The sequence below is a fragment of the Podarcis pityusensis genome, assembly GCF_964106645.2.
Source record: "Podarcis pityusensis genome assembly, chromosome: 7".
NCBI lineage: Eukaryota > Metazoa > Chordata > Lepidosauria > Squamata > Lacertidae > Podarcis > Podarcis pityusensis.
In genome coordinates this window covers 13,372,978-13,398,761 of record NC_138031.1, presented here as the reverse complement: position 1 = coordinate 13,398,761, position 25,784 = coordinate 13,372,978, and the positions used below count along the sequence as shown (strand labels likewise).

The 25,784-nt window shown below is 46.4% G+C and overlaps 1 protein-coding gene across 2 annotated transcripts; it reads right to left on the bottom strand.

Moving 5' to 3' along the window:
* Positions 1 to 322: 322 nt before the first annotated feature.
* LOC308480789 (kelch repeat and BTB domain-containing protein 8-like) lies at positions 323 to 11,522 on the bottom strand. 2 transcript variants are annotated; one of them, XM_081012647.1, is made up of 5 exons: positions 11,401 to 11,522; positions 8,873 to 9,010; positions 4,577 to 4,655; positions 3,541 to 3,762; positions 323 to 1,921 (listed from the first exon to the last, which is right to left on the bottom strand). In XM_081012647.1, the coding sequence occupies exons 2-5, from the start codon at positions 8,949 to 8,951 to the stop codon at positions 412 to 414; spliced, it is 1,890 nt and encodes a 629-aa protein (XP_080868773.1). In that variant the 5' UTR covers positions 8,952 to 9,010; positions 11,401 to 11,522; the 3' UTR covers positions 323 to 411. The 2 variants fall into 2 exon arrangements, with proteins under 2 accessions (XP_080868773.1, XP_080868774.1); XM_081012648.1 differs by lacking the exons at positions 4,577 to 4,655; positions 11,401 to 11,522 and having other exon boundaries at positions 8,873 to 9,012.
* Between the last annotated feature and the right edge of the window lie 14,262 nt (positions 11,523 to 25,784).

Below are 25,784 nucleotides of genomic sequence, written 5' to 3'. Positions count from 1 at the left end.
GACAGATTGAGCCATCCCTATTTAGAACAGGAACAAGTAGTCCACGGACCTCTAGATTTTGCTGGATTAAAACCCTGACCATCGGCTATGTTTGCTGGGCTTTATGGGATCAGGAGTCCAACAATGTCTGGAAAGCCACAGATTCTCCATCCCTGCCTTGGAAAATACCAGAATACAAAATTCAAGGAGAACTTGGGTTGTTGTTTTTTTTAATTAAGCTTCCAGGACAGGTGTAAGATTTTCTGTTTCTGTTGTCCTTAACCCCATTATTCTGAGAGCAGCACCAATGAAATAAATGGGAGCTGGAGGCAAAGCAAAGTCCTACTTTCAGATGAGAGACAGACCTTTATTATGGGAGTCCATTCCTAAAAACACAGGGAAGCATATGGAGCCTTTGAAGCGTTTGGGGGATCATCTTCCACCCCAACAGCAGTTAAGGCTGCAGCCCTCTCGAGAGGAAGAGGAGCTCAGCTGCTGCTTCTTGACATCATCCACCCCGGATACCGCTGGGCTCAGTGCGGCGCCAAACAGAAGGAGCTGGATTGGTTTTTTGGGCATCTTCAGGGGTGCGATGCTGGATAGTCTCACCTGGGAAGCCGTCGTGGGGATTTCCTCAGGGCACCGGGTCCAGCTTGTGTCCTCTGGAACCCAGCTGTAAATCGTATTATAGGAGCGGGTTTCGTCCTTGCCCGCCAACAGGTAGATCTTACCTTGCCATTCCACCGCGCAAGAAAAAGCCAAGGCTATCGGTAGCTCTGGGACAGTGACTTCCCAGCTCACCCTGCCATTCTCAAAGAGGTAAAAGCTCCCTTTGGTGCAGTTGGGGAGCTCCTCAGTGGCCATGGCACTCTGGACCAGGAAATTGCCCCTTTCCTCGGTGTACCCGCCGAAAACATATATCCCGTTACTGACCGAGACAGCCGCTGCACCGTAGCAGGCAAAGTCCATGGGCACCTCATTCCACCAGTCAGCATTTGTGTCGTAGATCAGAAGCCCCTTGTAGCTCCTGGAGGCTTTCCCCCCTACAAGGTAAAGCTTATTCCTGAGCACAGTTGAAGCTGGGTACATCACGGCAAGGGGCAGGCTGGAGATTGGGGCCCAGGCATTCTGCTCAACACTGAAGACCTCTGCGGAAGAGAGAGGGCCAGTATCGCTGCAGCCTCCGACAGCATACAGCTTTTTGTCACAGGCCAGAAAGGGGTGGAGGGCCCTGGCTGTGAACATGGATGGGAGTTGTGTCCATTGGCTGGTCAAGGAATCGTACTGATGCAGAGTGTCAACAAAAGAGCAGTCGGCCTTCTGACCTCCAGACAAGTAAAGCTTGCAGCCCATGGAGGCACATCCAGAGTAGCTCAGGTACTTCAGCGGTGGCAACGTCTCCCACTTCTCTGTGTTTGGGTCGAAACAGTACAGGTAGGATTCTGGGTCATCTCCATCCTGGGTCCTGCTCTCGTCGACCTTCAGGCAAGCAAGGCAGTCGTCGTACATGCCCTTCCTGAGCCCGCCACTCGCTTGGAGCCTCCCTGCCCCATCCAGCTCCTTCCACTTCAGACGCACGTGCCTGTAGTACTCTGCAGTGTCCGCCTGGACGTCGATGAGCTCTTCGTGGGTGAGCAGCGAAAAGCGGACATGTCCGAGGAGCTCCTTGTACAGCGGAAGGCGCACGGAGGCCGCAAACTCCACCCAGTTGCGCACAGCCTGGTAGACGATCAGCTCAGAGGGCACTTCCAGGTTGTCTGAGGAGATGAGGCTGATTAAAGCTTTGGGTTCCAGGTTCAGGAAGGCTTCCTGCTTAGTGAGGGGCACAAAGTGTTGCTTGATGTAGCATGAGGCTGCATCAAGTAAAGGCTGGTGGTTGTGCTGATGAGCCAGGCTGTAAAGGGTGAGGCAGTTGTTCATGGAGATGTTCATCTCGAGAAACCTGGCAGGGAAACAAAAGCAATGCCATCAGTTTTAGAGACCAATGCCTTCTCCCATTGAAATGTTTGGATGAAATATTGCTCTGGGAATTACGTATCTCCCCATGTTGATATCCCCCCCCTTCTCTCAACAGAAACACTGAGCAGTTAACAGAGGGGTGCCTCCCCTCCCTGATGCTGTAGACTACAGTTTCCATTATCCTTCCTATCTTGGCTGGGGCTGGTGGGAATTGTAGTCTAAAACATCTGGACAGACCATGTTGGCTACCCCCGGGCTACCAATATCAATAAAAAATATTTCTATCAACATCATAATGATATGCACAGAGTAGCAGTGTCAACAAAAAGGATGATTACATTCCAAAGAAACTTCATGCCTAAATGGGGCCAATAAAGGGGAAAGCCATTTGGGAAAGAGTTCCTTAACTGTGGGGTGCCGTCACCAAAAAGGACCTGCGATCCATATTGGTGGTTCCCAAACTTGTTTTCTCATGGACCACTTGTCTTGGCAGGCCACTTAATATCCCCCCCCCCCCACGGTTGTTGTAGCAATTGTAATACACTGTGCTAGACACTGTGCGGTTTTTAACTGTATTTTTACAGCGGGTCATGATCATCTGCGGACCACAGTTTGGGAACCCCTGATCTATTCAATATTTATGTATAGGTTTTTAAAGGGAATGATAAGAATATTCTCTGACTAATGTTTGGGTTGTTTGGATTCTCTAAGACTTCTCATTGGTTTTTCATATGACTAACCCATCCACTCTGTGAATTGCTTCTCTTGCACTTGATGCAGAAGCTACAGTTAGTGCACAATGCTGTGGCAGGTGTTCAGAGTGCAAAGTTGTGCTCCGCCCCACGGGCACCTGGTTGGCCAATGTGCAAACAGGATGCTGCACTAGATGGGCCTTTGGCCTGATCCACCAGGTGTCCTCTTACACCCGTATGTTCTTAGGTGTTCAGTTTGCTATGCTTGGGAATGTGGCAGTCTTGCAATGTGTGCAAAAGTTTTAAAATGGAATGGGGCGACTTCCTTGCTGTCAGGGGCTGGTCCGGATCGGAAGATTGGGAAATGCAATCACAGGGAGATCAGCTCCTAACAGAAGAGGAGGGGGAATATCCCCCTCCCTGCTTCCAGCATTTCCAGAAGCAGAGAGACAGGCAGACACAGAAGCTGCACAGTTGAGAGAGGAGCTACCCAGTTATGAGATAGTAGCTAAGCAACCAGAAGGGAGGGAGCAGCTGGGCGATACATCAATTGGGAGTGGGGGGGAACCCCCTCCCTCCCCCCAAACTCAGAGGTCCGAGCGTGTCAGAGAACAAAGGAGACATGGGCAGGGAGAGGGACTTGCTGCAGAAGTGGGGAGGAGTCAGAGTAGGCAACTGATATCCTTACGGAAGTTTGCCTGTTTGTGCTTGCAACATAATGCTGTAATAGAAGGACTACAGATCTACAAAATGCTTGCTAATTCTAATCAGTGAGAAGGGAGAAGGGAACTCCTGTACTTCTTTGTATCCTGTCTTAGTTTCCTGATGTTAGCCACCCTGAGCCTGGCTCCGGGCAGGGAGGGCACGGTACAAATAAAAATTTATTATTATTACTTAACACTTGCATTACCTTCCAGCTGTCTCTTTCAGTGGAAGGATCTGGAGCTTGCTAGCTGCAGTAAAGAGGTCCTGGGCAGTTTCTGCAGTGAGAGACACCTCTTCCGTGTAGAGATAGTCCAGCAGGCAATGGAGTGTGGAAGCAGTGATGTCCTCAAGCTGGATCTCCCCATTGTGTGACTCAGAATGGAGGAACATATCTCTGAAATAAGGACTGACTGACGCCAACAGCATCCTGCATATGGAAAGGAGAAACGTGCACATAATTTATTAGCTATATTTACTGGGCAGGGACCCCCCCCCCCAATATTATTGCCTTCTAGGCATTGTGCAAGAAAAGAGTAAAGCCAAGTAAAATCACAAAAACCAGAACAAGCTTCAAAATGCAGTTTTAAAACACCAGAGGGTAAGCTGCATTGCAAACAGCAAAAGTAGAGAATTTAGAATTTAATAGAAACACTTAAAAAGCCTGGGAGCATGAAAAGGGTTGGGGGTTTTTTGGTCTGGCACCAGAAATACATTAAATTAGTTGCCAGGTGGGCCTGTCAGGGGAGAGCATTCTATACATGTGGAGCCACTACTGAGGAGGTCATGAATCATGAAAGCGAACAAGAAGATTCTCTGACGAATGTTCTTTTTCTTTTTTGGCCATGGAAAAGGGAGAGTTGTTTGAATTCTCCAAGACAGGGTTTCCCAAACTTGGATCTCCAGCTATTTCTGGACTACAATTCCCATGATCCCTGAGCACTGGTCCTACTAGCTAGGGAGGATGGGAGTTGTAGTCCAAAAACAGCTGGAGACCCAAGTTTGGGGAACCCTGCTCTAAGACCTCTCAGTGCTCTTTCATTTGACCGAGTAAGTGTATGGCTCAAGTCCTAGAACTTCCACAGGACGACATGGGACCCAGAAGCCATTTAGATCCACCTGCTGAAATGTTCCTCCTACATAAAACAACATTGTCCCTGTCATGGTGGGAAATAGGCCAGGATCAAAACAAGTTTTGTTTTGTCTGCAAGGGGTTACCACTGCCTGCAATGGTACAGACTCACCTGTGGCAAGGAAAGCTCTTTCCTTCCACGCCCAAGGTGACATCGCATAGCTGCTGGGTCTGGTATAGCTGTTTCAAGCCTTAAAAAGAAGAAAGGAAACGAAGCTGTTGTTACTCTCTCTCCACACAACAGCGAGATTTTGGGGAAATGGAATTATAGAACCAGAAGTAACCCTGAAGCTCATCCGGTCTAACCCTGAAGCTCAGCACAGGCTCTGTAATGTAGAATGCAGCAACAGCTTCCCTGACAAGTAGCCATATAGCTCGGCGTAGATACTATTTGTGGAGAGTCCACCACCTCCTAAAGCAGTCTGTTTAATTCTGAGCATCAGGCTGTTTCTCATAAACTGTAGCTTGGGAATCTTTGCTTCCCTGCAATTTCCACCCACTGGTTCTAAGTTCTCTGGAGCAACAGAGAATACGTCTGCTCCAACGTTTGCAAAGACAGTTTTTCAGATATCTGAAGGCAACTGTCATGTCCACCTCCTAACCTTCTCTTCTCCGTGCTTACCACACCCAACTCTTCCTTTTATTTAAATCCTTTATTATTTTATTCACATAATATACATTCTTTACAACAAACAACTCCAAGAAAAACAGATAACTCCAAAATAAAATCATATGTAACAAAACCATAAGTCTCATGTTTTCATTTACACTGATCTCCTCTCTGATATCCTTACTTGATATTTCTTGCTGCTTTCTGCTTTCCTTATAGAATCTTTATGAAAATTTAAATCTCTTAAATCCTATACCAATCTTTAACAGTTTCAATTAATCTCTTCACTTCCCTCCCCCACAGCCCAGTACTTCCCTCCACCCATTATTTTTTTTGGGTGTGTGTGTGGTGAAATCGTTTTTATTTGATTTTACAAATTTTGTTGTTGTTTAGTTGTTTAGTCGTGTCCAACTCTTCGTGACCCCATGGACCAGAGCACGCCAGGCACTCCTGTCTTCCACTGCCTCCCGCAGTTTGATTTTACAAATATAAATTTATAACAAAACCAAATACATATCCATATAGAGAAATTTCTTTGGATCTCAATGTTGGGTTTGGAACTTAACTGGTTAAGTTGTTCCCATGATGCCTCAACATTCTGACGTCAGCTTTCGAAGCTGGGAGGAGCTGGGAGGAGTTACGTTCTGTTCCCCTCTGGTCTTTGAGGGAGAAAGACGCAGGTTTGTCATGGCTGCGGTGAGCCCAGGAGATCCCTGGGGAATGTCGGAATAAAGAACTGAAATGGACAAACCTGGACTCTGTGTGTGTTTGTCTGAAGCTAAGTGAAGCTACGTGACAGTTTTCACCGCTGTGTTCAACTCTGCTGAGGCGTGACTGAGAGCTCAGAGCGGAGGCGTGCCGGGCGGCCATAAAGAGCTAATTGAGGATCGCAAATCAATTAGCGGGGGTCACGTCAAACCAATAAATCAATTCCACAGGTTATGGACCCTTAATCACCGATCGTAAAAACTGTCACAGGAACGCTTTGAAGTTGCGGTTCAGAGCAACGGAAGTGCCGGAATGCGTTTGAAGTTGCGGCAGGAGGTGGTGAGATTTTTGCCTGTTGCTAGGAGGCAAAGGAGTAGCTGCGGAGCTAAGAGAGCAGCTGGAAAATCGTTTCTCCACGGAGAAGGGAGAGCCGGAGAAGCTGAAACTGATTGTAAGTAAGCTTGGGCCCCTTGGGAGAACGGAAGACAATGGCAGGCAGCCAGGTCTTGGAGGACATTGCGTTTCAAACAGCTCACTCTAAGAAGTTGGGCAAGGGCGTAAAGTCAGCAAGGGCTGCCTGGGATGTGCTGTGAAGCTTCAGCAGGAGGCCAGAGCCCTGGAGAAGTATTGAGAAAAGTCTAAAGATGGCTGGTGCCCCTGTTCCTGATGCTTTAGCCTCAAGGAGTGCTAGTGAGCAGGTCGGGGGGGCGAAGGATTCCAAAGGCAAGTGTAAAGGCTTGTCCACTGTGCGTGCTGGAGTGGAATGTCAACAAAGCAGGTTCCCAGAAAGCCGCAGTGGGAGCCAGGCCAGAGGGGGCGGAGCTGGCAAGGAGTGCTTTTCCGGAAGAAGGAGGGCCAAGCCAGCTGGGAGGAGCCCAGGGCAGTGTTTTTCCACTGGAGTTCGTCGTTGCTATGTGTGCAATTTGACGCGCCGCTTGCTACGTGTGCCCATGGAGAGCGGAGACAGCTGGGCAGGAAGAAGGTCCCAAGGTCAACCAGCTGAGTTCTCATGGGAACCAGTCTCGGAGAGGAGGCCAGCGTGGGAACGCAAGGGAAAGACGTGGCTCAGACGCTGGGGAGGGTTGTTTTCTTATCACTGCTTCTATGGCAACTGTGAAGAACAACTCCAGCCAGGACACGGTGATGCGCTGAGTTTTGAATACTGCTATTGGTCAGCACCTGCTAAGCGAGCCTGCTGGCGAAATGCGGAACTGCAGGGCTGTTTCAACAGGAACAACTGTGATGTTAGCAGACGGAATGAGAAAGTCGGTTTCTGCTGTGGCTAACATGTCTTTTTCTCCTTTACAGGAGGAGCTAGAGGTCTACGTTGTGCCGGGACTGAATTGTTGTTTGTTATCTGTATCAGCTCTAATGAAGCAGGGATACAAAATTTGCTTTGAAAATGACACCTGTTCCATTTTCAGAGGGGGGAAACAAGTGGCCAACGTGAAAAGGGGGCAGAACAATCTCTTTGTTCTGGAGTCACCTCTGGAGGGTGGTGGGAATGCTGGAAAAGCACAGGCGCAGTGTGCTAAGGTTCCCAGTCATGTGCAAAAGTTGCACAGGTGCACAAAAGGGTGCGAACTCCGGAAATGTGGGAGGTCCCTAGGGTGCAGGGCATGCAAGGGTGCACAGGTACATGGTTTTCCCGGGTTTGGGAGGGTAGCCAAAGAGCCCTTTGAGCTCTTTGAGGCAGGTGGTCCAAAGGTTCAGGAAATGATCTTCTGTGGATATGATCCTGCAACCAATGGGTGGAAGTTTGCATACCCAGAGGGTGATCAAACCAAGCTGCTGGTCAGTAAGCAGGCTGAGTTCTGTGAACAGGATGGGTGTTCAAGGCTCAGGGATAGTCCTGATTTTCTCTCAGAATGTCTGTCTGATTCTGAGGAGGAAGGGGAGCCAGAGGCTGCTCCCGGTGATGGGGACCAGGTCCAAGATCAGGGTTCAGAACCCGGTGATGGGGACCAGGTCCAGGATCAGGGTTCAGGGCAGGTTTGGGCATCTCCAAAGGTTGTGAAAGGAGTGTCCAGGTGTGAGGCTTCATCTCCGGTTAGCGTAATGGAGAAAGCTCACAAACAGGGTGTCAAGTCAGAGGGGGAAGGATCTGACGGAGAAGACACAACTGCTGGCCCAAATGGGTCAGTAGGGTATCAGGTCACAAGTGCGTGGAAAAGTGTCGCACAGTGTGATTCTGGGAGTGTTGAAGGGGTTCAACAGGTGCCTGGGAAAGATGCCGGGAAGGGGCACAAGGCAAAGGGAAAGGTGTTGAACTCAAAAAGGTCTTGTCAGAATGGTTCGGCAAGAGGGGGTGTTGGGTTTGGAACTTAACTGGTTAAGTTGTTCCCATGATGCCTCAACATTCTGACGTCAGCTTTCGAAGCTGGGAGGAGCTGGGAGGAGTTACGTTCTGTTCCCCTCTGGTCTTTGAGGGAGAAAGACGCAGGTTTGTCATGGCTGCGGTGAGCCCAGGAGATCCCTGGGGAATGTCGGAATAAAGAACTGAAATGGACAAACCTGGACTCTGTGTGTGTTTGTCTGAAGCTAAGTGAAGCTACGTGACAGTTTTCACCGCTGTGTTCAACTCTGCTGAGGCGTGACTGAGAGCTCAGAGCGGAGGCGTGCCGGGCGGCCATAAAGAGCTAATTGAGGATCGCAAATCAATTAGCGGGGGTCACGTCAAACCAATAAATCAATTCCACACTCAAGACTTCCCCCCATCTGATCCATGGGTCCTACTGTCAACATTTTCAACTGTGTATTATTTCATAATCTACATTTTAAATCTATCCACACTGTCCATAGCATTTGTTACATTACAAGTGAGATTAAAATCCTTCTGGTTTTTCATCTGTTTACAGTTGTCTCCTAAATAAATTGTAAATTCCCCCCATTCTTTCTTGAAGTTTTTTGTCTTCTTGGTCCCTGAGCTTTCTGGTCAGTTTTGCCATTTTGGTGTAGTCTTGATTTGATTTGCCATTCCTCTCTTCTTTCCACACCCAACTCTTCCAACTATTCCCTGCAGGACTTGGTTCCCACCACCCAGGAGTGAGCCATCCCATTTCCCACCACTTGGGAGATCATGAGACTTACCCTGACATAAATAGGCTTCATGAGACGGAAGAGGTTTTTCTATGCCATCCTCTTCGTCGCTATCCCTCAGGGAATCCATTATCTCAGCCTCTAAAAAAGGCTCAGGAATCACTCGGCAGCTTCATCACATTCACCTATCTGGAAATAGAAAAAGACTATAGAGCTCAAACAGCCTTTCCCACTAACTCAGCCTTGTGTGGTGTAGTGGCTAATGTGTCAGACTAGGACCTGGGAGACCAGGGTTCAAATTCTCACTCAGCCATGAAGTTCACTGGATGACCTTGGGCCAGTCACTGCCTTTCAGCTTAACCTACCTCACAGGGTTGTTGTGGGAAATTCAGCGAGAAGAACCATGCACACCACCTTAAGTTCCTTGGAGTAAAGGTGGTATATACCGTATTTTTCGCTCCATAAGATGCACTTTTTTCCTCCTAAAAAGTAAGGGGATATGTGTGTGCGTCTTATGGAGCGAATGGCGCTGTGCAGCTCTCCCTCTCTGCGCAGCACCTCTTCAGCGAAGCGGGAGGAAAAACGGAAGGGGCTCCGTTTCTCCTCCCGCTTCTCTAGAGAGGCTCTGCGCAGAGAGGGCCACCTTAACCTCACTGGGTTATTGTGAGGTTGTTGTGTGATAGCCCTTGTATAGCCCCCTGAGCAACTTGACAAACAGACAGGAGAACATTATTCTTGTTTTCCCTCTTCAGTCAGTCTTGGATTCCATCACTGCCCAAACCATGTGCCTCTATCTCTCCAAACGGCCAGATGATCCCATCTTTTTTTTCTGGGGCTTCCTGTGAGAGAATGAAATCCAAGCACTAATGCCTGTTAAAATGCTTCTCCTGTTCACTTGCAAAATCAAGCTTTTGTAAAGAGGCTCTACAGAAATAAAAGATTCAGAATATTTTTTTCCTTGTTTTCCTCCTCTAAAAACTAGGCGCGTCTTATGGTCAGGTGCGTCTTATAGAGCGAAAAATACGGTAGATGCAATAAAAAATAAAATAAATAATTCCCTAACTTGGCACACTCTCGATGTTTTTGATTACAATCTAGCTTTAGCCTTGGCCAGCATGACAAATGGTCAGGGATGATGGGGTTGCCCAAAACATCTAGAGGGAACCCGATTAGGGAAGGCTGTCCTAATCCAAGTTCTTGAAATCCCAGGCTATGAAATTTTTTCTCAGTTCCACATCCTGCCTCTTAGAGTGTGGTGCTGATAATGCCAAGGTTGCAGGTTTGATCCCTGTACGGGACAGCTGCTTATTTCTGCATTGAAGTATGTTGGACAAGTTTTGCATCAAATCGGGTAACCAATTTGGGTGCCCAAAAATCATACTGCCACTAAATATAGAATTTGTTTTGTCAGCTACAACCTGTGATCAACCTATTTCCAAAGGGAAAGGGAGAATTATGGCTATCGTCTAGGATTCAGCTTCCTATTCCTGTCCAAGAGTTTCCAGGAGCTTCTGATCTGGAATTTCTCACAGATGTTAGGTTTACTTTTAACTTTTTTTTTGACATTAATTTTTTTTAAGGACACTTTTTAATTTAATTGCTAACATGCAAACATAGTACTTGCAGATTTGAACATATGTGTTTCAGACCCCAGCATTGCAAAGGTATTGTGTTCTCATGATATCACAATACATTTTCTCATAAAAACATCTCCCGCCATGTGACCACCTGATACAGTAAACTTTCATGTTTCCTGCCTCTAAGAATGGAGATCCCAAGATTACCCCAAGACATTTTGGTGAAGGACAAAATCGTGTCCCACTTCCTAGTCCACCTACAAAAGATGGCCAAAATGTCTGTTGACCCTTTGTTCAACACTGCTGACAAGACAGCATCATCCACTGTATAATAATAATAATAATAATAATAATAATAATAATAATAATTTATTTATACCCCGCCCATCTGGCTGGGTTTCCCCAGCCACTCTGGGTGGCTTTCAACAAAATATTAAAATACAATTGTCTGTTAAACATTGAAAGCTTCCCTAAACAGGGCTGCCTTCAGATGTCTTCTAAAAGTCTGGTAGTTGTTTTTCTCTTTGACATCTGGTGGGAGGGCGTTCCACAGGGCGGGTGCCACTACCAAGAAGGCCCTCTGCCTGGTTCCCTGTAACCTCACTTCTCACAGTGAGGGGACCGCCAGAAGGCCCTCGGAGCTGGACCTCAGTGTCCGGGCAGAACGATGGGGGTGGAGATGCTCCTTCAGGTATACTGGACCAAGGCCGTTTAGGGCTTTAAAGGTCAGCACCAACACTTTGAATTGTGCTCGAAAACATACTGGGAGCCTGTGTAGGTCTTTCAAGACTGGTATTATGTGGTCTCGGTGGCCACTCCCAGTCAGAGGTTAGCTTTGGGGTCACATTAGCAGGCCGTGTGGGACACACAGGTCTGTTCTCCAACACCTCACAGCTGCGTCCTGAAAAACTTCATGCCAGTCTCAGACAGCTGCTGCACTCTACCCAATAGTAGGGCTGGACCTCAGTGTGCCCGTGTGTACATGTGACCATAACTGCTAACCTGTGTTGCAGAGACAAGGCCTCAATTTTTTTTTCTAGGCTTGCATAGCAGGGGAATCAAAGGAAGAATGATAATGGTCGCCTCCCCTCTATGTTCCAACAGCTCCAACTGCCAGTGGATGGCTCTTAAGGGGGCAGGCACCTCAGGTACACAGTGTGCTTTAAACGTGTAGTGTGCACACGGTAAGGATGGCTTTTGTCATTCCAGGACTATCCTTGGAAAACTGGGACACTTGGAGAGTATGGAGCTTTAACCACTGTTGCTGATTTGGTGGGGTAGAGCAGGTATTCAGTGCTGCAGTAGGCAACCTTAATGTCTTTCTTAACGCGCTCTCTCTCTCTCTCTCTTGTGGAATCTAGACACATATAAAAATGTTGTGAAAACGCTTTTTTAAAAAAGGTTTTGAAAAATGTATCTAATTTGCCATAGCTCACCATTGCCATCTAGTGTTACATTTCTATAATGCACTTTACAACACAAAACGTTTTATTTGCAGCTGTTTAGCTGAGTTCTGTCTGTCTCTGTCTCTTGAAATGTATCTCTCACTAGAATCAAATCAAGCGGAAAAGAGGGATGTTTCAAAAACTGTGAACTCTGGCTATTTCCAACAACAGCAAGAGCCTGTGGCTGAAAAGCTACAAAAGCACCAGTCACCCTTTCTTGGGGATTTTTTTGCAATTGCTTCAAATAGCTAGAAGAGCTCCCCTCACCCCCCCCCACGTTCCTTCTCTAGCCTATCATTTTCTTTAACCTCAAAAGGCGCCTGAATGATGCCCTTCAGAGGTCTTTGAAGCACCAAACTTTTCAATAGCACGTGTCACAAAACTTGCACCTGAGGCTCTGAGAATGCCAAGGCTGGAATTGCAAGATATCATTGCTTATCGAGCCAACTGCTGAGTGACACCGAAGTCAGTTCCATGTCGATGGAGGTGATTGTAGTAATGTCTCAAGCACAAAAAAATACTGGTTGTTGTTACTTCTTCTGGCCACATCTCCTACTTCACAGGTTACAATCGCCTCAAAAATCACCTCATTAGACGTAGCAATGCTTGTGAATAGCAGTTGCTGGAAACCACAGGAGGGGACAGAGAAGAAGGCTCTGGTGCTCAGATCCTGCTGAGCATCCCACAGGCATCTGGTTAGCCACTGGGAGTGCGGAATGAAGTGGTCCATTGGCTGACCCAACAGGCTCTTGTTATGCTCTTATGTGGAAGGATATTGTGAAATTCGAGAAGGTTCAGGATAGGGCAACCGAAATGATCAAGGGGGATGAGGAACTCCCCTAAGAGAAAAAGTTACAACATTTTAGTTTGCAGCTTTTTAGTTTAGAGAAAAGGTAAAGGTAAAGGGATCCCTGACCATTAGGTCCATTCGTGGCTGACTCTGGGGTTGCGGCGCTCATCTCGCTTTATTGGCCGCGGGAGCCGGTGTACAGCTTCCGGGTCATGTGGCCAGCATGACTAAGCCGCTTCTGGCAAACCAGAGCAGCGCATGGAAATGCCGTTTACCTTCCCGCCGGAGTGGTACCTATTTATCTGCTTGCACTTTGATGTGCTTTCAAACTGCTAGGTTGGCAGGAGCAGGGACCGAGCAATGGGAGCTCACCCCATCGCGGGGATTTGAACCTCTGACCTTCTGACTGGCAAGTCCTAGGCTCTGTGGTTTAACCCACAGCACCACCCGCGTCCCTAGAGAAAAGGTAAGTGTATAGAACTATTCACGTGTGGAGAAAATGGAAAAGGAGAAGTTTTATCTTTCTCTCTCCTTCTTCTTATTTGGCGATCACTCTTAGCCAAATAATAATAATAATAATAATAATAATAATAATAAATTTTATTTATACCCCGCCCTCCCCGGCCAGAGGTGGTTAACACCAGTAAAATTACAGTAAAAACATAATAGGGAAAAAACCCAATTTAAAATACAGGTTAAAATGCAGCCTCATTTTAAAAGTAGCTCATAGATCAAAACCATAAGGGGAGGGAAAAATAAGGGTTAGACTGAGTCCAAACCAAAGGCCAGGTGGAACAGCTCTGTCTTGTAGGCCCTGCAGAAAGATGCCAAGTCCCGCAGGGCCCTAGTCTCTTGTGACACAGCGTTCCACCAAGTCAGAGCCAGTACTGAAAAGGCCCTGGCCCTAGTAAGATTGTCTTCCATAAACAGGTTTTAACAGTGAGTCCGTAAGTGGTTGTGGAGGCCATTTCTGGACCCACACATCCTTCCACAGTGGGGGGACATAGGTTTCTGGGTGGGAGTTGATCACGGTGTGGATTTGCCAAGCGTGCCTTCCTCTTAGTGCCTTTCTCCCTTTCGTCCTGAGTTTGAGTGTCTTCAGAGTCAATGACACCTTTGGTAAAGGCTGTTCTCCAACTGGAGCGCTCGCAGGCCAGTGTTTCCCAGTTGTTGGTGTTTATACTACATTTTTAAAATAGATTTGCCTTGAGAGAGTCTTTAAACCTCTCTCATAACACTAGAATGTGTGGATATCCAATGAACTGTTGAAAGATTCAGAATTGATAAAATAAAGTACTTCTTCACATAGCACATAGTTAAACTGTGGAACTCACTGTCTCAGGAGGCAGTGATGGCCACAAACTTAGATGGCTTTAAAAGAGGATTGGGCAGATTCATGGAAGATAAAGCTATTAACAACTTCTAGATTGAGTGGCTCTGTTCAGCGTCCACTGTTGGGGGCAATATGCTTCTGAATACCAGTTGCTAGAATCCTGCTGCCCACAGAGGAGCAATGACATCTCAATAGGCTTAATCTTCTGTCTCTTTTTCTATGTAGCAGATCTGTTATGTACTGAAGTTCTCACCCTGGGCCAGCAGGGGGATATTGTAGATAGTTATGCAAATAAGGGATCGAAAGTGACATTCAGTGATTGGATAGTTTTAGAAAATTGTTACAGTTACGTTGTACTGGAGCTCTATATGAGCAGGCTGACTGAACCCTTCAATTCAGTTCTGTTCTGGCCTGTGAATAAACAGGAGCTGTTTGAAGAATCGCTGTGTCGTCTGATATGTTCACCCACAACTTAACAAGATCCCTCTCCTAGTCAGCAGAATACATTTTTCCTGTGCTACTCAGCTCAGAAATTATGCATCATCACACCATCAGCACGGTTGTGCAGGCAATGAACCAGCAACTGGCCGGTTCTTAGTCAATACAGCAATGTTGACTTGTTATCCAGAGGCAGCTGTACTCAAAGCATCACATTTCAGGGATAAAATGTAATGGTTCTTGCCCTGATCTGCCTGCCTGTCTGCCTTCGAGATGAATGATTAAAGAACGTGAAAGATGTGCAAGTTCTATTCTAAATTCTGCACCAGGAAAACACAAATTCATGCAAATAAAGAATGATTCTCCGCATTCCTTGTTTGTTTATTTGGTTGTTTTTGTGTGTTTTTTAAACCCCAAAACATAAAGTTGCTTGTCAATTTACTTTGATTTCATCTGCGGAATTAGGAGTTTAAAAAATGGCGGTGGCAAGAGGCGACGTACGAGTAAACGAGTGACAGCATAATATAACCAACAACTACAGTATGAAGATGAAACTTGTTATTAATATAGCACTTTCCCCCTGGAGTGCTCACATGCATTATCTCAATAACCTTTGCATCAACTCTGCAAAGTAGACCAATATTTTGTTATTATTGTCAAATGGGGTGGTTGGTGCCAAGCCTGAAATTGCAGTGAGTTAATGTCTAAGGCTGCATACACACCATGTATTTTAAGCACAACTTCCCCTGGAGAATTTTGGGAACTGTAGTTTGTTAACAGCACAGCATGAGGAGCAAACTACAGTTCCCAGGATTCTTTGCAGGGGAAGCCATTTTTTTAAAAATGTACTTTATATGTAGGGTACGTACACAGGCTATTCTGGAAATTTGTTCCAGGGAAATGCAGTTCTTCAGCTCTTCAGCCATTCTCTTAATAACAGTAGCCAATGTGCTCCTCTCCAAAGGTTGGGTTACAAATGCCACTATCCAAAACCATTGTCTGTGCTTGTTCTGCAGATGGGAGTTGTAGTCCAACAACTTCCGGATGGCACCATTGTTGAGTGGTGGGACAACGGTAAGACTGCTAGCATCTTTGCAAAGCTAAGCAGGGTCTGGTATGGTTTCAAATTGGATGGGGTACTGTGTGCTGAGATTTCTTCACTGCAGGGGTTTGGCCTTGATGACCCTTGGAGTCCTTTCCAAGTCTACAATTCTATGATTCTATGAGGTCTACCAGTGTTCAAAGACATCCATTTGGCCTTGGGTTGGGAGCAACCATGTTTGTGCTGTTGTTCCAAGTACAGTGGTACCTCGGGTTAAGTACTTAATTCGTTCCGGAGGTCCATTCTTAACCTGAAACTGTTCTTAACCTGAAGCACCACTTTAGCTAATGGGGCCTCCCGCTGCTGCCGCGCCGCCGGAGCACGATTTCTGTTCTCATCCTGAAGCAAAGTTCTTAACCCAAGGTAATATTTCTGGGTTAGTGGAGTATGTAACCTGAAGCATATGTAACCCGAGGTACCACTGTACCACTTCCTGGAAATGATACGATAAAGATACGATAATCTTTATTGTCATTGTCCCATACAGAACAACGAAATGGAAAAACCTACATCAGACATTCAAAACCCACAAGCCTGCTATCCCAGCTATCCCAACCTGGTTAGCCCCCTAGAAACTCTGATACCCCATTATTTAAATACAATATACTCCCATAGAGACTCCTTATACTGTGTTTAAAACCAAAAGTGGTGGTGGCACTTGCCATTCTTATGATAAGAAATGCTCTGCTGGGGGAGGGGGACAAAAATAGGGGGTTGAGGAGGGTCAGTTGTGGGGAGAGTGAGAAATGTCTCTATTTTCATCTGATGAATGTTGGAGGGTATGTAACTGGAATCTCTGGTGACCAGAAATGTTTCACATCAGGATCCGTGGAACCTCTTTTGCAGACTCGCCTTAGTGAATGTCCTTGCGATTGCATTTTCATTCTCTTTTTAAAAGCAGGCATACCCCAGAGCCTTAATTATTTTGGGAAAGCAGATGCGCTGTCCCTCTTTCCCAGTGCGCAATCCCTCTTTCCTGGCCCGTGCGCTTGGAAAACCATTTCCCCAATTTCTGCCTTTTGGAGATGCTGTGTCAATACTTTGTTAATTGCTGGAGTTGTCATTCTTCGGAGCTCGGCTCTCTCCCCAGGGTCTCTGGAAGTTAATTCTCAGAGAAGATAACTGTGTGTTTCTGTATGCGTGTATGTGGGTTGGATGAATATTATCTCACGGGGGTGGATTCATGCACATGAATGCTAAGTTACTAGGCAGACAGCACAGGTACTTTATTTTACAGGGGACCCCCCTCTGTTCAAAGGCCAATCCACTCCAATTCAAAGGTAAAGAGCCCTAAGAAGTTGCCCACTAACAGGTAAAATACCTGGGAAAGGGATTCAGTTGTCACACGAACCACCTGGTCACAGTCTTGTTCCCCACTATGTTGAGACGCGTACGGGATATAAATGAATGAATAAATATTGCTTTTGCTTTGCGCATTAATCATTTATTACGGCGCCATTTACTTCAGAGTCCCGGCGCCGACTGCTGTGACTGAGGAATGTTTTGAGGCAACAAAGCCTGTCTATTGCAGATGCTGCTCCATATTCCAACGCCAGCTGCCAGCAAGGGAAGACTTGCTTCCATTATGGGTTGAGCGACCTACGGCTGATCAGGCCCAATGCTTTGCCCCAGAGGATGGGAGCTGTAACTTGGCAACTGGCAGATGCCTGCAAGAGGATACTTGCTTCTGTTATGGCCTGAATGAGATTTAGCCACTCAATCTTCTTTCTTTACCTCAGAAAACAACACCGAGGAAGGCCCAGCCCGAAGGAAGGAAATCCCACCTGAGTAACGCTGTCATGATTGTGGCATTTCTTCGATATCATTTTTATTGTGAGAATTGTTCCATAAGCCGCTTCAAGAGCCTCTCGGGGTTATAAAGTGGGGTCTAAGCATTCTGATTTTTTAAATATATCATTTTTTTGGTGGCGTTAAAAAAAATATTCAAAAATATCTAAAAGAAGAAGAAGAGATTTCAGCTCAGCTTTGAAACCAAGCTTTAAATGCAGTGCTTCTAATTATGCAACCTCAGACAGGAAAGTGTGAGGAGAAGCCCCCCAAATTTCATAATTGAGAAAAAGTGACAGTGTCATTTTTGGCATCTCAAGCCAAAATCGCAGCTTCTGCTACAGCACCAGCATCTGTGCAGTTCTAATTAACGCTGGCGTTACCCTCGGCTTCCTGCTAGACAAATCTGATTTGTGCTGTATTGTGTATAAGACTCGCCTCATTTGGGGAGGGAGAAGGGCGCCCCGTGTACAATTCCGCATACCGGTTTCAAACTGCTTTGGACTCCTTCAGTATATAAGAACTCCATATAAATGTAAAATATTCCATAATTGTTTATTTTGATTCTCTGCATGGCAAGCGCCTCTGGGACGTTCCCTTTGGTGCGCGCGAAGCATGGCGTGTTGTGATGCTGATATCCCACCCTGCGTTGCGCCTCGCCACAGCTCGAGGAGCTTCACACATATTAAGAAAAATTAGATAAAGGAGCCAGCTCTCTGCGTGCATAGCATTAAAGCACGGCCTGCGATATTCTTCTTTCAAGCGTTTCTGAACAGAGAATCTTGTCTCCGGGAAGTGAAATGCCTCTTCTATCCTCTGCCTCCCACCGCCATTGTTTGGTTCCACTTAGCTGAAATCTACCCTGTGGGGCTACAGAGTGGGGTCATTGTTCTTTGAGTGGTTGGTGTCTTCCGATCACATGTATACGAAAGAAAGTACTTGGATATATATTTGTGTGTGTGTGTTCATTTATTTGCTTTAATGATTGCTCAATCTCTGCCATTCCATACAAGAGATTAGATAGATAGATACAGCGGTACCTCGGGTTATATACGCTTCAGGTTACAGACTCCGCTAACCTAGAAATAGTACCTCAGGTTAAGAACTTTGCTTCAGGATGAGAACAGAAATCACACGGCAGCGGCAGGAGGCCCCATTAGCTAAAGTGGTGTTTCAGGTTAAGAACAGTTTCAGGTTAAGAATGCACCTCTGGAACAAATTAAGTATTTAACCAGAGGTACCACTGTAGATAGATAGATAGATAGATCCCCTCTCTCTCTTACACACACACACACACACACACACACACACACACACACACACACACAGAGGAGCATAGCTAGGAAAAAAGTGCAACCCTGGATACAAAGCAGAGATGGGAACTATATTATATAGGCGCCCTGCTTTTTGTTTAGCACCAAGTCAAAATATCTTTCTTTTTTTAAATTTAAAAAGCTTGGGAATTTCCCAATCTTTAAGCTTGGGAATTTCAGGAGGCTTTGGGGAAAACAGGAACCAGAGCTGAAGGCAATGAAGTTGTTCAGGGAGCCTTAACATTAGGATCTGTGCGTGGAAATGGCTGTCTTTAGTTTTAGACTTTATTTTTTGCTTCCATGAAGGCTACTAAAGTTTTCCCCAGTGCATCTTCTCCCCAGCCCACAATGCCCCAGGCATAGAGTCACCCCAGGGCATTCTGGGAAGGGTGGGGGAAATGGCAGCTGCCACCCAAAATGGCTGCTATTAGTGAGGGTCTTCCATCTTGTAGGGTGGCCACCATGTGAGGGAGCCGATTGGTTTCATTTGCCCTGCTTTTCTGTTTTATCTGGGATCCTCCAGGATACAAAATCATTTTTTATAAACAAAACACTGTCTTATTTACAATACTAGAACTCAGCTCCCAGTTTAATTCCTTCCATGCTGCTCCCCTGTCCCTAAATAATTTCTCACTGAACAAAACCCAGATTTTATTTTAACAACATGCCGAATATGTTTCCAATCTCCTCTTTTAAAGGACAGTCTGAAACTCTCCGTGAGAGAAGTCCCACCAGCCTTTTCCGAACGCTGATTTGCATTTTTGATCGTGCAGTAATATCACTTCCAGCCAAGCCATCTGCTGGGGAGTTTATTACCACATGTAAGGCAAAGTCTTCCCATTAGATCCAGAACAGGGATGATAAAGTAGCTCAGTCCTCTTTCTCTCGCCTGCATTTCCAGTATAGATTGGTGTCAGCTGAGTTGCCGAACAGCTGCACAGATGATGGATTTTCTGAAAATATACACTGTTCTTTGACCAAAAGGCTTTCTCTCTCAATTCCACCCTTGCCAGGAGTCTTGCTGAAATTAATGCCCTGGGAGAAGTCAGATTCCATTCCATTCCACGTAGATCTTTGCATTCTGTCCCTAGTTGATACACACTAGGTCTTCCCAGTGTTCTATTAGTAATAGAATGATGCACCAGGAATGGACATGTATAATGCAATTTTCCTCTCGCACACACATATATGCATGTACACGCACACCCTGAGGAAAATGCCAGTGTTAGGAAATAGCAAAGTTTCGGATGGAGCAAGGGGGGGGGGGGAGAGCACATCTTATTTATTTATTTTAAGTAGTCCCTCTGGGTCCCTTTTTCTACCGAAGGGTTCAAGGTGACATACAACAGGAACAGCAGCGACTCACCAATAAAAATGTAAACAATTTCTGGGCGATAAAAATAGAACATTTGCCAATAACGAAAACAGCCGCTGCCACAGTCAATAAAACAGCAGTTCATAAACCCAAGAACCACTAAAATGATAAAAGAGTGGAGCAATCACTTAAAAGGCTTGGGAGGTCGGTGGGAATGGTGATAACTTAGTAGCATAATGCTAAAAAACTGAGGTGCCGGATGAGTCGATTGGGGGTGGTTTTTCCAAAGGGTGGTTGGACAGTGTTCTCCAAGCTACCAGCATGAGTTTGACCAAACTGCGGGAGGCAGTGGAAGACAGGAGTGCCTGGCGAGCTCTGTCCATGGGGTCACGAAGAGTCGGACACGACTAAACGACTAAACAACAACAACAACAACAATTCCAAAGGGACGCGGGTGGCGCTGTGGGTTAAACCACAGAGCCTAGGACTTGCCGATCAGAAGGTCGGTGGTTCGAATCCCCACGACGGGGTGAGCTCCCGTTGCTTGGTCCCTGCTCCTGCCAAGCTAGCAGTTCGAAAGCACGTCAAAGTGCAAGTAAATAAATAGGTACCGCTGCAGCGGGGAGGTAAACGGTGTTTCTGTGTGCTGCTCTGGTTCGCCAGAAGTGGCTTAGTCATGCTGGCCACATGACCCAGAAGCTGTATGCCGGCCAATTAAGCGAGATGAGCATCGTAACCCCAGAGTCGGCCACGACTGGACCTAATGGTCAGGGGTCCCTTTACCTTTATTCCAAAGGTAAAGATCTAGAACTGAAAAAAAAAACCTCTCTCTGGTAATCACCTGCCTCCTCTCAGTTGGTCCTCTGGTGACTCTAAGAAATGTTCCTTTTCCTCAAAAGAGCCTCTTGACTTAAGTCTCATGGCTTTTGTCTCATGGCTAAAGTAGATGTTTGTTCAACATGTAGCATACAGGGACAGGGAACCTCTCTGACCTTTGGGACTCTACTTCCCAGTCATTCCCTGCAGGTGCCTAAGCCATCACGTCACTCCTAAAAAGTTTCGTGAGCCCAATTTTTTATTTTTTATTGAAAAACTAATTTTATAACCCTCCCTCAGTGATGACACCCAGGGCAGGCTGCACCCCCCTTCCTCCACCACTGGCCAGAATGTGTCCTTGAAATCCAATCATTCTTCTAGCTAGCCTAGATGGAGAGCAGAGAAGGGTGTGCAAGTGTGTGTAATACCTACTCTACTGTGTCTTATCTTACTATATAATAAAATTACAATGCTGTCACCACACAGCAGTTCATGTGGTTGTCAACAAGAGAGGGCATGGGTGAGGAGAGGGTTGACCAAGTATGGGAGAAGGGAGGTTGGCAAAGTTGTTGGTGGGGTTGGCAAGTTGAGTGAGCAGGGGTGGCAGCCCCTAGCATAGGTAAAATTCGCAACCTCTGCTCTGTCCTTTGGCTGAAAAATATTCCCCACCCTTTCCTTCAATAAGCAAAGTCCAGTATACAGGGAGGAGAGCTGGACTCTTTGAGAACTGGGTGTAGGTTTGCAATGACTTTGCTGCTACAGTGGGTTCTGCATTTGCCACCATCAGAGGAAGAGATCATGGGAGACATCAGTAGCAGCAACCTAGTGAAGAAGCCCTGCCCTGTAAGGGACTAATACCTGACTGCTTCAACAGCCATTTTCAGGCCAGGAGATTCAGGCGCAAGATGGTAGATGGAACACTAGAGAATTGGTACTGCGGTAGCTGCTGATGGGTTTAGAGACCACCCTACCTGTGAGTCCTGCAAGACGTCCTACTCAGGATACACAGAGACTATTGTTTAGAAGTTTTTGTTGGGATCAAGATTCAGTTTTGGATATACTTAAGTTTGCTGTTATTGTTTTATTAGGTAAACTTTGCATACTGCTTTGCATACTGTAAAAAAAAAAAAAAAGCAGATGAACAACAAATCTCCTTTGCCTCCAGATGACCTAGAGACTCTACCTTGGTTTTGGACAGATACCTCTACCTAGCTGTGCACAGTCTGTAGCTGAAAATGAAGCAGATGTCACATTTTGTTCTTACTGCATAGTATAAGGGTAGCCAATGTGATGCATGCCAGATACTGTTGGACTACAACTCCCATCATTCTTGATTATTGGTGATGCTGGATGGGGCTGATGGGAGCTGTAGTCCAACAACATCTGGAGGGCACAACATTGGCTACCCCGGCATAGTACAGTACACCACAATAGCATGATTATTTTTATTTAAAAAACTAGACTGCAATGAAATATGATAGCTACTAGCCCATGCAAGTACAGTTGACATATTAATCAGATTTCATTAGCATAATTGCCATTCCCTAATTTATGAACCATTGGCCTATGCCTTCTGTAGAATATGGCAATCAATGCTTGAGCCCAGCAAGTGTCTTAATTATCTGGTAGCCATCTGGTAATATTCTAACAAGGCAGAAGTTAGCATAGGAACACAGGGAGCTCCCTTTTACTGAGTCGGGCCCCTGGTCCATGTAGTTCAGTATTGTTTGCACTAACTGGCAGCCCCTCTCCAAAGTTTCAGACTCAGGACATTCACAGCCTTACCTGCAAATGTCAGGGATTGAACCTTCTTCATGCAAGGGAGATGTTCCACCATTGAAGAGAAGAACTGAACAGAGGTCAGAAATGAGCAGGTGCAGTTTGAGACTACTTGGGAAACATCCTGGAGAGGAAGGCCTTAAGGCAGGGACCCTCAGTCCCGACAACTGCTCCAAAGGGGCAAGACCTACTGGGAAGGGTTGCTGAGACCACTAGGCTGAGCTGCATTCCCTTTCCTTGCTCTAAATCAAACCAAACTTGGGTCTCTAGCTGTTTTTGGACTACAACCCCCATCACCCCTAGTTAGCAGGACCAGTGGTCAGGGATGATGGAAACTGTAGTCCAAAAACAGCTGGAGACCCAAGTTTGGGAAACATGGCTCTAAATCATGCATGGAACCTACAGGAGTAGAGAAGGCAATCCTCTGCAGAAGTTACCATTCAAATGCACAAATGATTCCAAAACCATTTCATAAGAACATGCCAGAGGGGATGGTTATAACCAGGTCTCCTGCTTGTTGTTGTTCTTTAGTCGTTTAGTCGTGTCCGACTCTTCGTGACCCCCTGGACCAGAGCACGCCAGGCATTCCTGTCTTCCACTGCCTCCCGCAGTTTAGTCAAACTCATGCTGGTAGCTTCGAGAACACTATCCAATCATCTCATCCTCTGTCGTCCCCTTCTCCTTGTGCCCTCCATCTTTCCCAACATCAGGGTCTTTTCCAGGGAGTCTTCTCTTCTCTTCTCATGAGGTGGCCAAAGTATTGGAGTCTCAGCTTCAGGATCTGTCCTTCCAGTGAGCACTCAGGGCTGATTTCCTTCAGAATGGAGAGGTTTGATCTTCTTGCATTCCATGGGACTCTCAAGAGTCTCCTCCAGCACCATAATTCAAAAGCATCAATTCTTCGGCGATCAGCCTTCTTTATGGTCCAGCTCTCACTCCCGTACATCACTACTGGGAAAACCATCGCTTTAACTATACAGACCTTTGTTGGCAAGCTCTCCTGCTTATGTGCGTTGAACTGTCAAAAAGGGCAAAACCAGGAATGAGAAAGCTGTGTCCCTCCAGATGTTGGAGCAATTCCCATCCTCATTGGCCATTGGGCATCCTGGCTGGGGCTGATGAGAGCTGGTGTCCAACAACACCTGCAGAACCCCATGTTCCTTCATCCCTGGGCTAAAGGCACTTCATAGGCAGTAAAGTGCACATTTTAGGACCAGAACAGCCATGTAGTGACTTAGGCTGGATCTCTAAATTGGTGACTGGCAGGCAGAAAACTTCTAAACTATTGATTGAAGATCAATGATCTCCCAGTGTTAGATCTCCCACTGGCAAATCTTTACAAAGGAACACACAAAGGTCACTAGAAAATTAAAGAACCTTCCTCTGCTGTTAACCTATTTCTCCCTCCTTCCCTTTGTTGTGCTTTGTTGCAGGAAGGAAGAGAAGGGAGTTAAAAGGAGGCTCCACTTATTGTTTTTATTCATTGCTTCCCCAGAGGAAAACTGAAGCAGACACATTAATGAGGAACAATTCGTACAAATGTGTTCCGTTCTCTGCAGATCTGTGTAATCCAGTTCGGTGACAGATAAAAGAGCACTGATTAGAGGAGGAATTTCTTTCTCCTCTCCCCCCTTTTAAAAATATGCCTTAACCCTTTGGGGATTTTTTGTGTGTGGTTATGTAGGAAACCTTTTATTTCCATGCCATAGGGTTTGAGCAGCAGCTCAGCAACATCAACAGGGGGGGAAAGAACTTCTTTATTTCTTTGTTGTGGAACTGTTCAAACACTTTGTTAAAACGAATGAAAAACAAGCTTGACGGGGTGCAAGAGAGTCTGGCTGGAAGATGCTTCGGCTTGGTTCAGAAGCTTCCCTGAACTTTAGAATCTACTCCTTCCTAGAAATCTCCCCTATACCCCCTCAGGTTAAATGTTCATCTAACTCTGTACATGTTATTTCTGCAGGGAAGACATTGTGTGGTGAGTTCCTGCCTCCCCCAGTAGAAATAAAGACACAGGACACCATAGATTAGGTTAATGGGCGAAATAGGCCACAACGTTATTGATTACAGGAATGAGCGGTATTGGCTTAGGCATTGGTCCTATCGTCTATCTGGCTTCAGCCAGATTGCATGAAGACCGGAAAGGGTTAACCACCAGGAGGGGGAGTCCTGCTGATGCACATCAACTAGGAGCTCCCCCGGGGTCACCGCTCGGGGCGTGCCTTAGGCCCACACCTCCATAGGCTTTGGACAAGGCCACGCCCACCCGGAATCCTTTACCGGACTACCCTACATTGTGGGGGGAGGCGATGGAGCTCCCTCCCCCCCTCTCATCTACTTAACCCTACCCTTACCAATGCCTAACCACCAATACTGAAAAGTTGTGATGAGTTGCTACGTGGTAGGTGAAAAACCAAATGGCTGGAGCCAATTTGCCAATTGGAAAAATTCCTACCAGGCCCCATGACGGCGACCAACCAAAGTCCATAGCAATGTCCAAGAAGCCTGCCTAAAGGGAGGGAGGGATGGGAAACCAAATCAGCTGAAGCGGCTGGGGAGATGATGCGGCCGAGGATTCCCTAGATCTCGCGGGGGCTGGACACAGCCAAAGCCAGGAGTGCCAGGTTCCACCCAACGTTTGGAGAGACAGGACTGGTGCATGTGTGTGACATCACTGTTGGGATGCTGCCAGGGAGACGGGGGCATCAGGCAGGCCCCCAGCTGGCTCCAGCCACCGGCTGGCAGCCGGGGGATCAAATCAACGGTCTCCCTTGGAACAGCATCAAGCAGCGACATGAGCCTCAGATATGTTTAGAGACTCGGCACGCTCTATCAGCAGAGTGAATAAATCTCCACAATGGAAGTGGCAGACAGAGTCATGTGTAAGCATATTTACAGCATTTATTCAGCATAGTTCAGGAGCAAAGGAAAAAACATGTCTGCTTCCCTTCGTGTCCAGCTAAAAACAGCAATAGAAAAGCAATATACAAAACGGAAGTTCTGCTGGAAGTAAACAGGCATGTGACACACAGCAGTCATGCCTGTTCCTTTTAAGGTGGAACGGAACTATATCCTAACAATCACATGGTGAGAAGAGTCCTAACTGTGCCGGGTGCGCTCTTTAAACGTCCTGATGGGTGGAATGGGAAACAAAAGATGGACAGCTGAAAACAGTGATGATACATTGGACAAGGATCTTTGGTTATCTTCTTTGGCGATCACTCGTAGCCAAGTGGTATTGTCTTCCATAAACACAGTCTTAACAGT

Bases quoted from the DNA above. Each gene is read 5' to 3' on its own strand.
- LOC308480789 (XM_081012647.1), bottom strand. From the start codon at position 8,951: ATGGATTCCCTGAGGGATAGCGACGAAGAGGATGGCATAGAAAAACCT. The intron at 4,656-8,872 runs GTAAGTCTCATG...CTTCTTTTTAAG, and splicing joins TGAAGCCTATTTATGTCAGG to GCTTGAAACAGCTATACCAG. The intron at 3,763-4,576 runs GTGAGTCTGTAC...TTCCATATGCAG, and splicing joins AAGAGCTTTCCTTGCCACAG to GATGCTGTTGGCGTCAGTCA.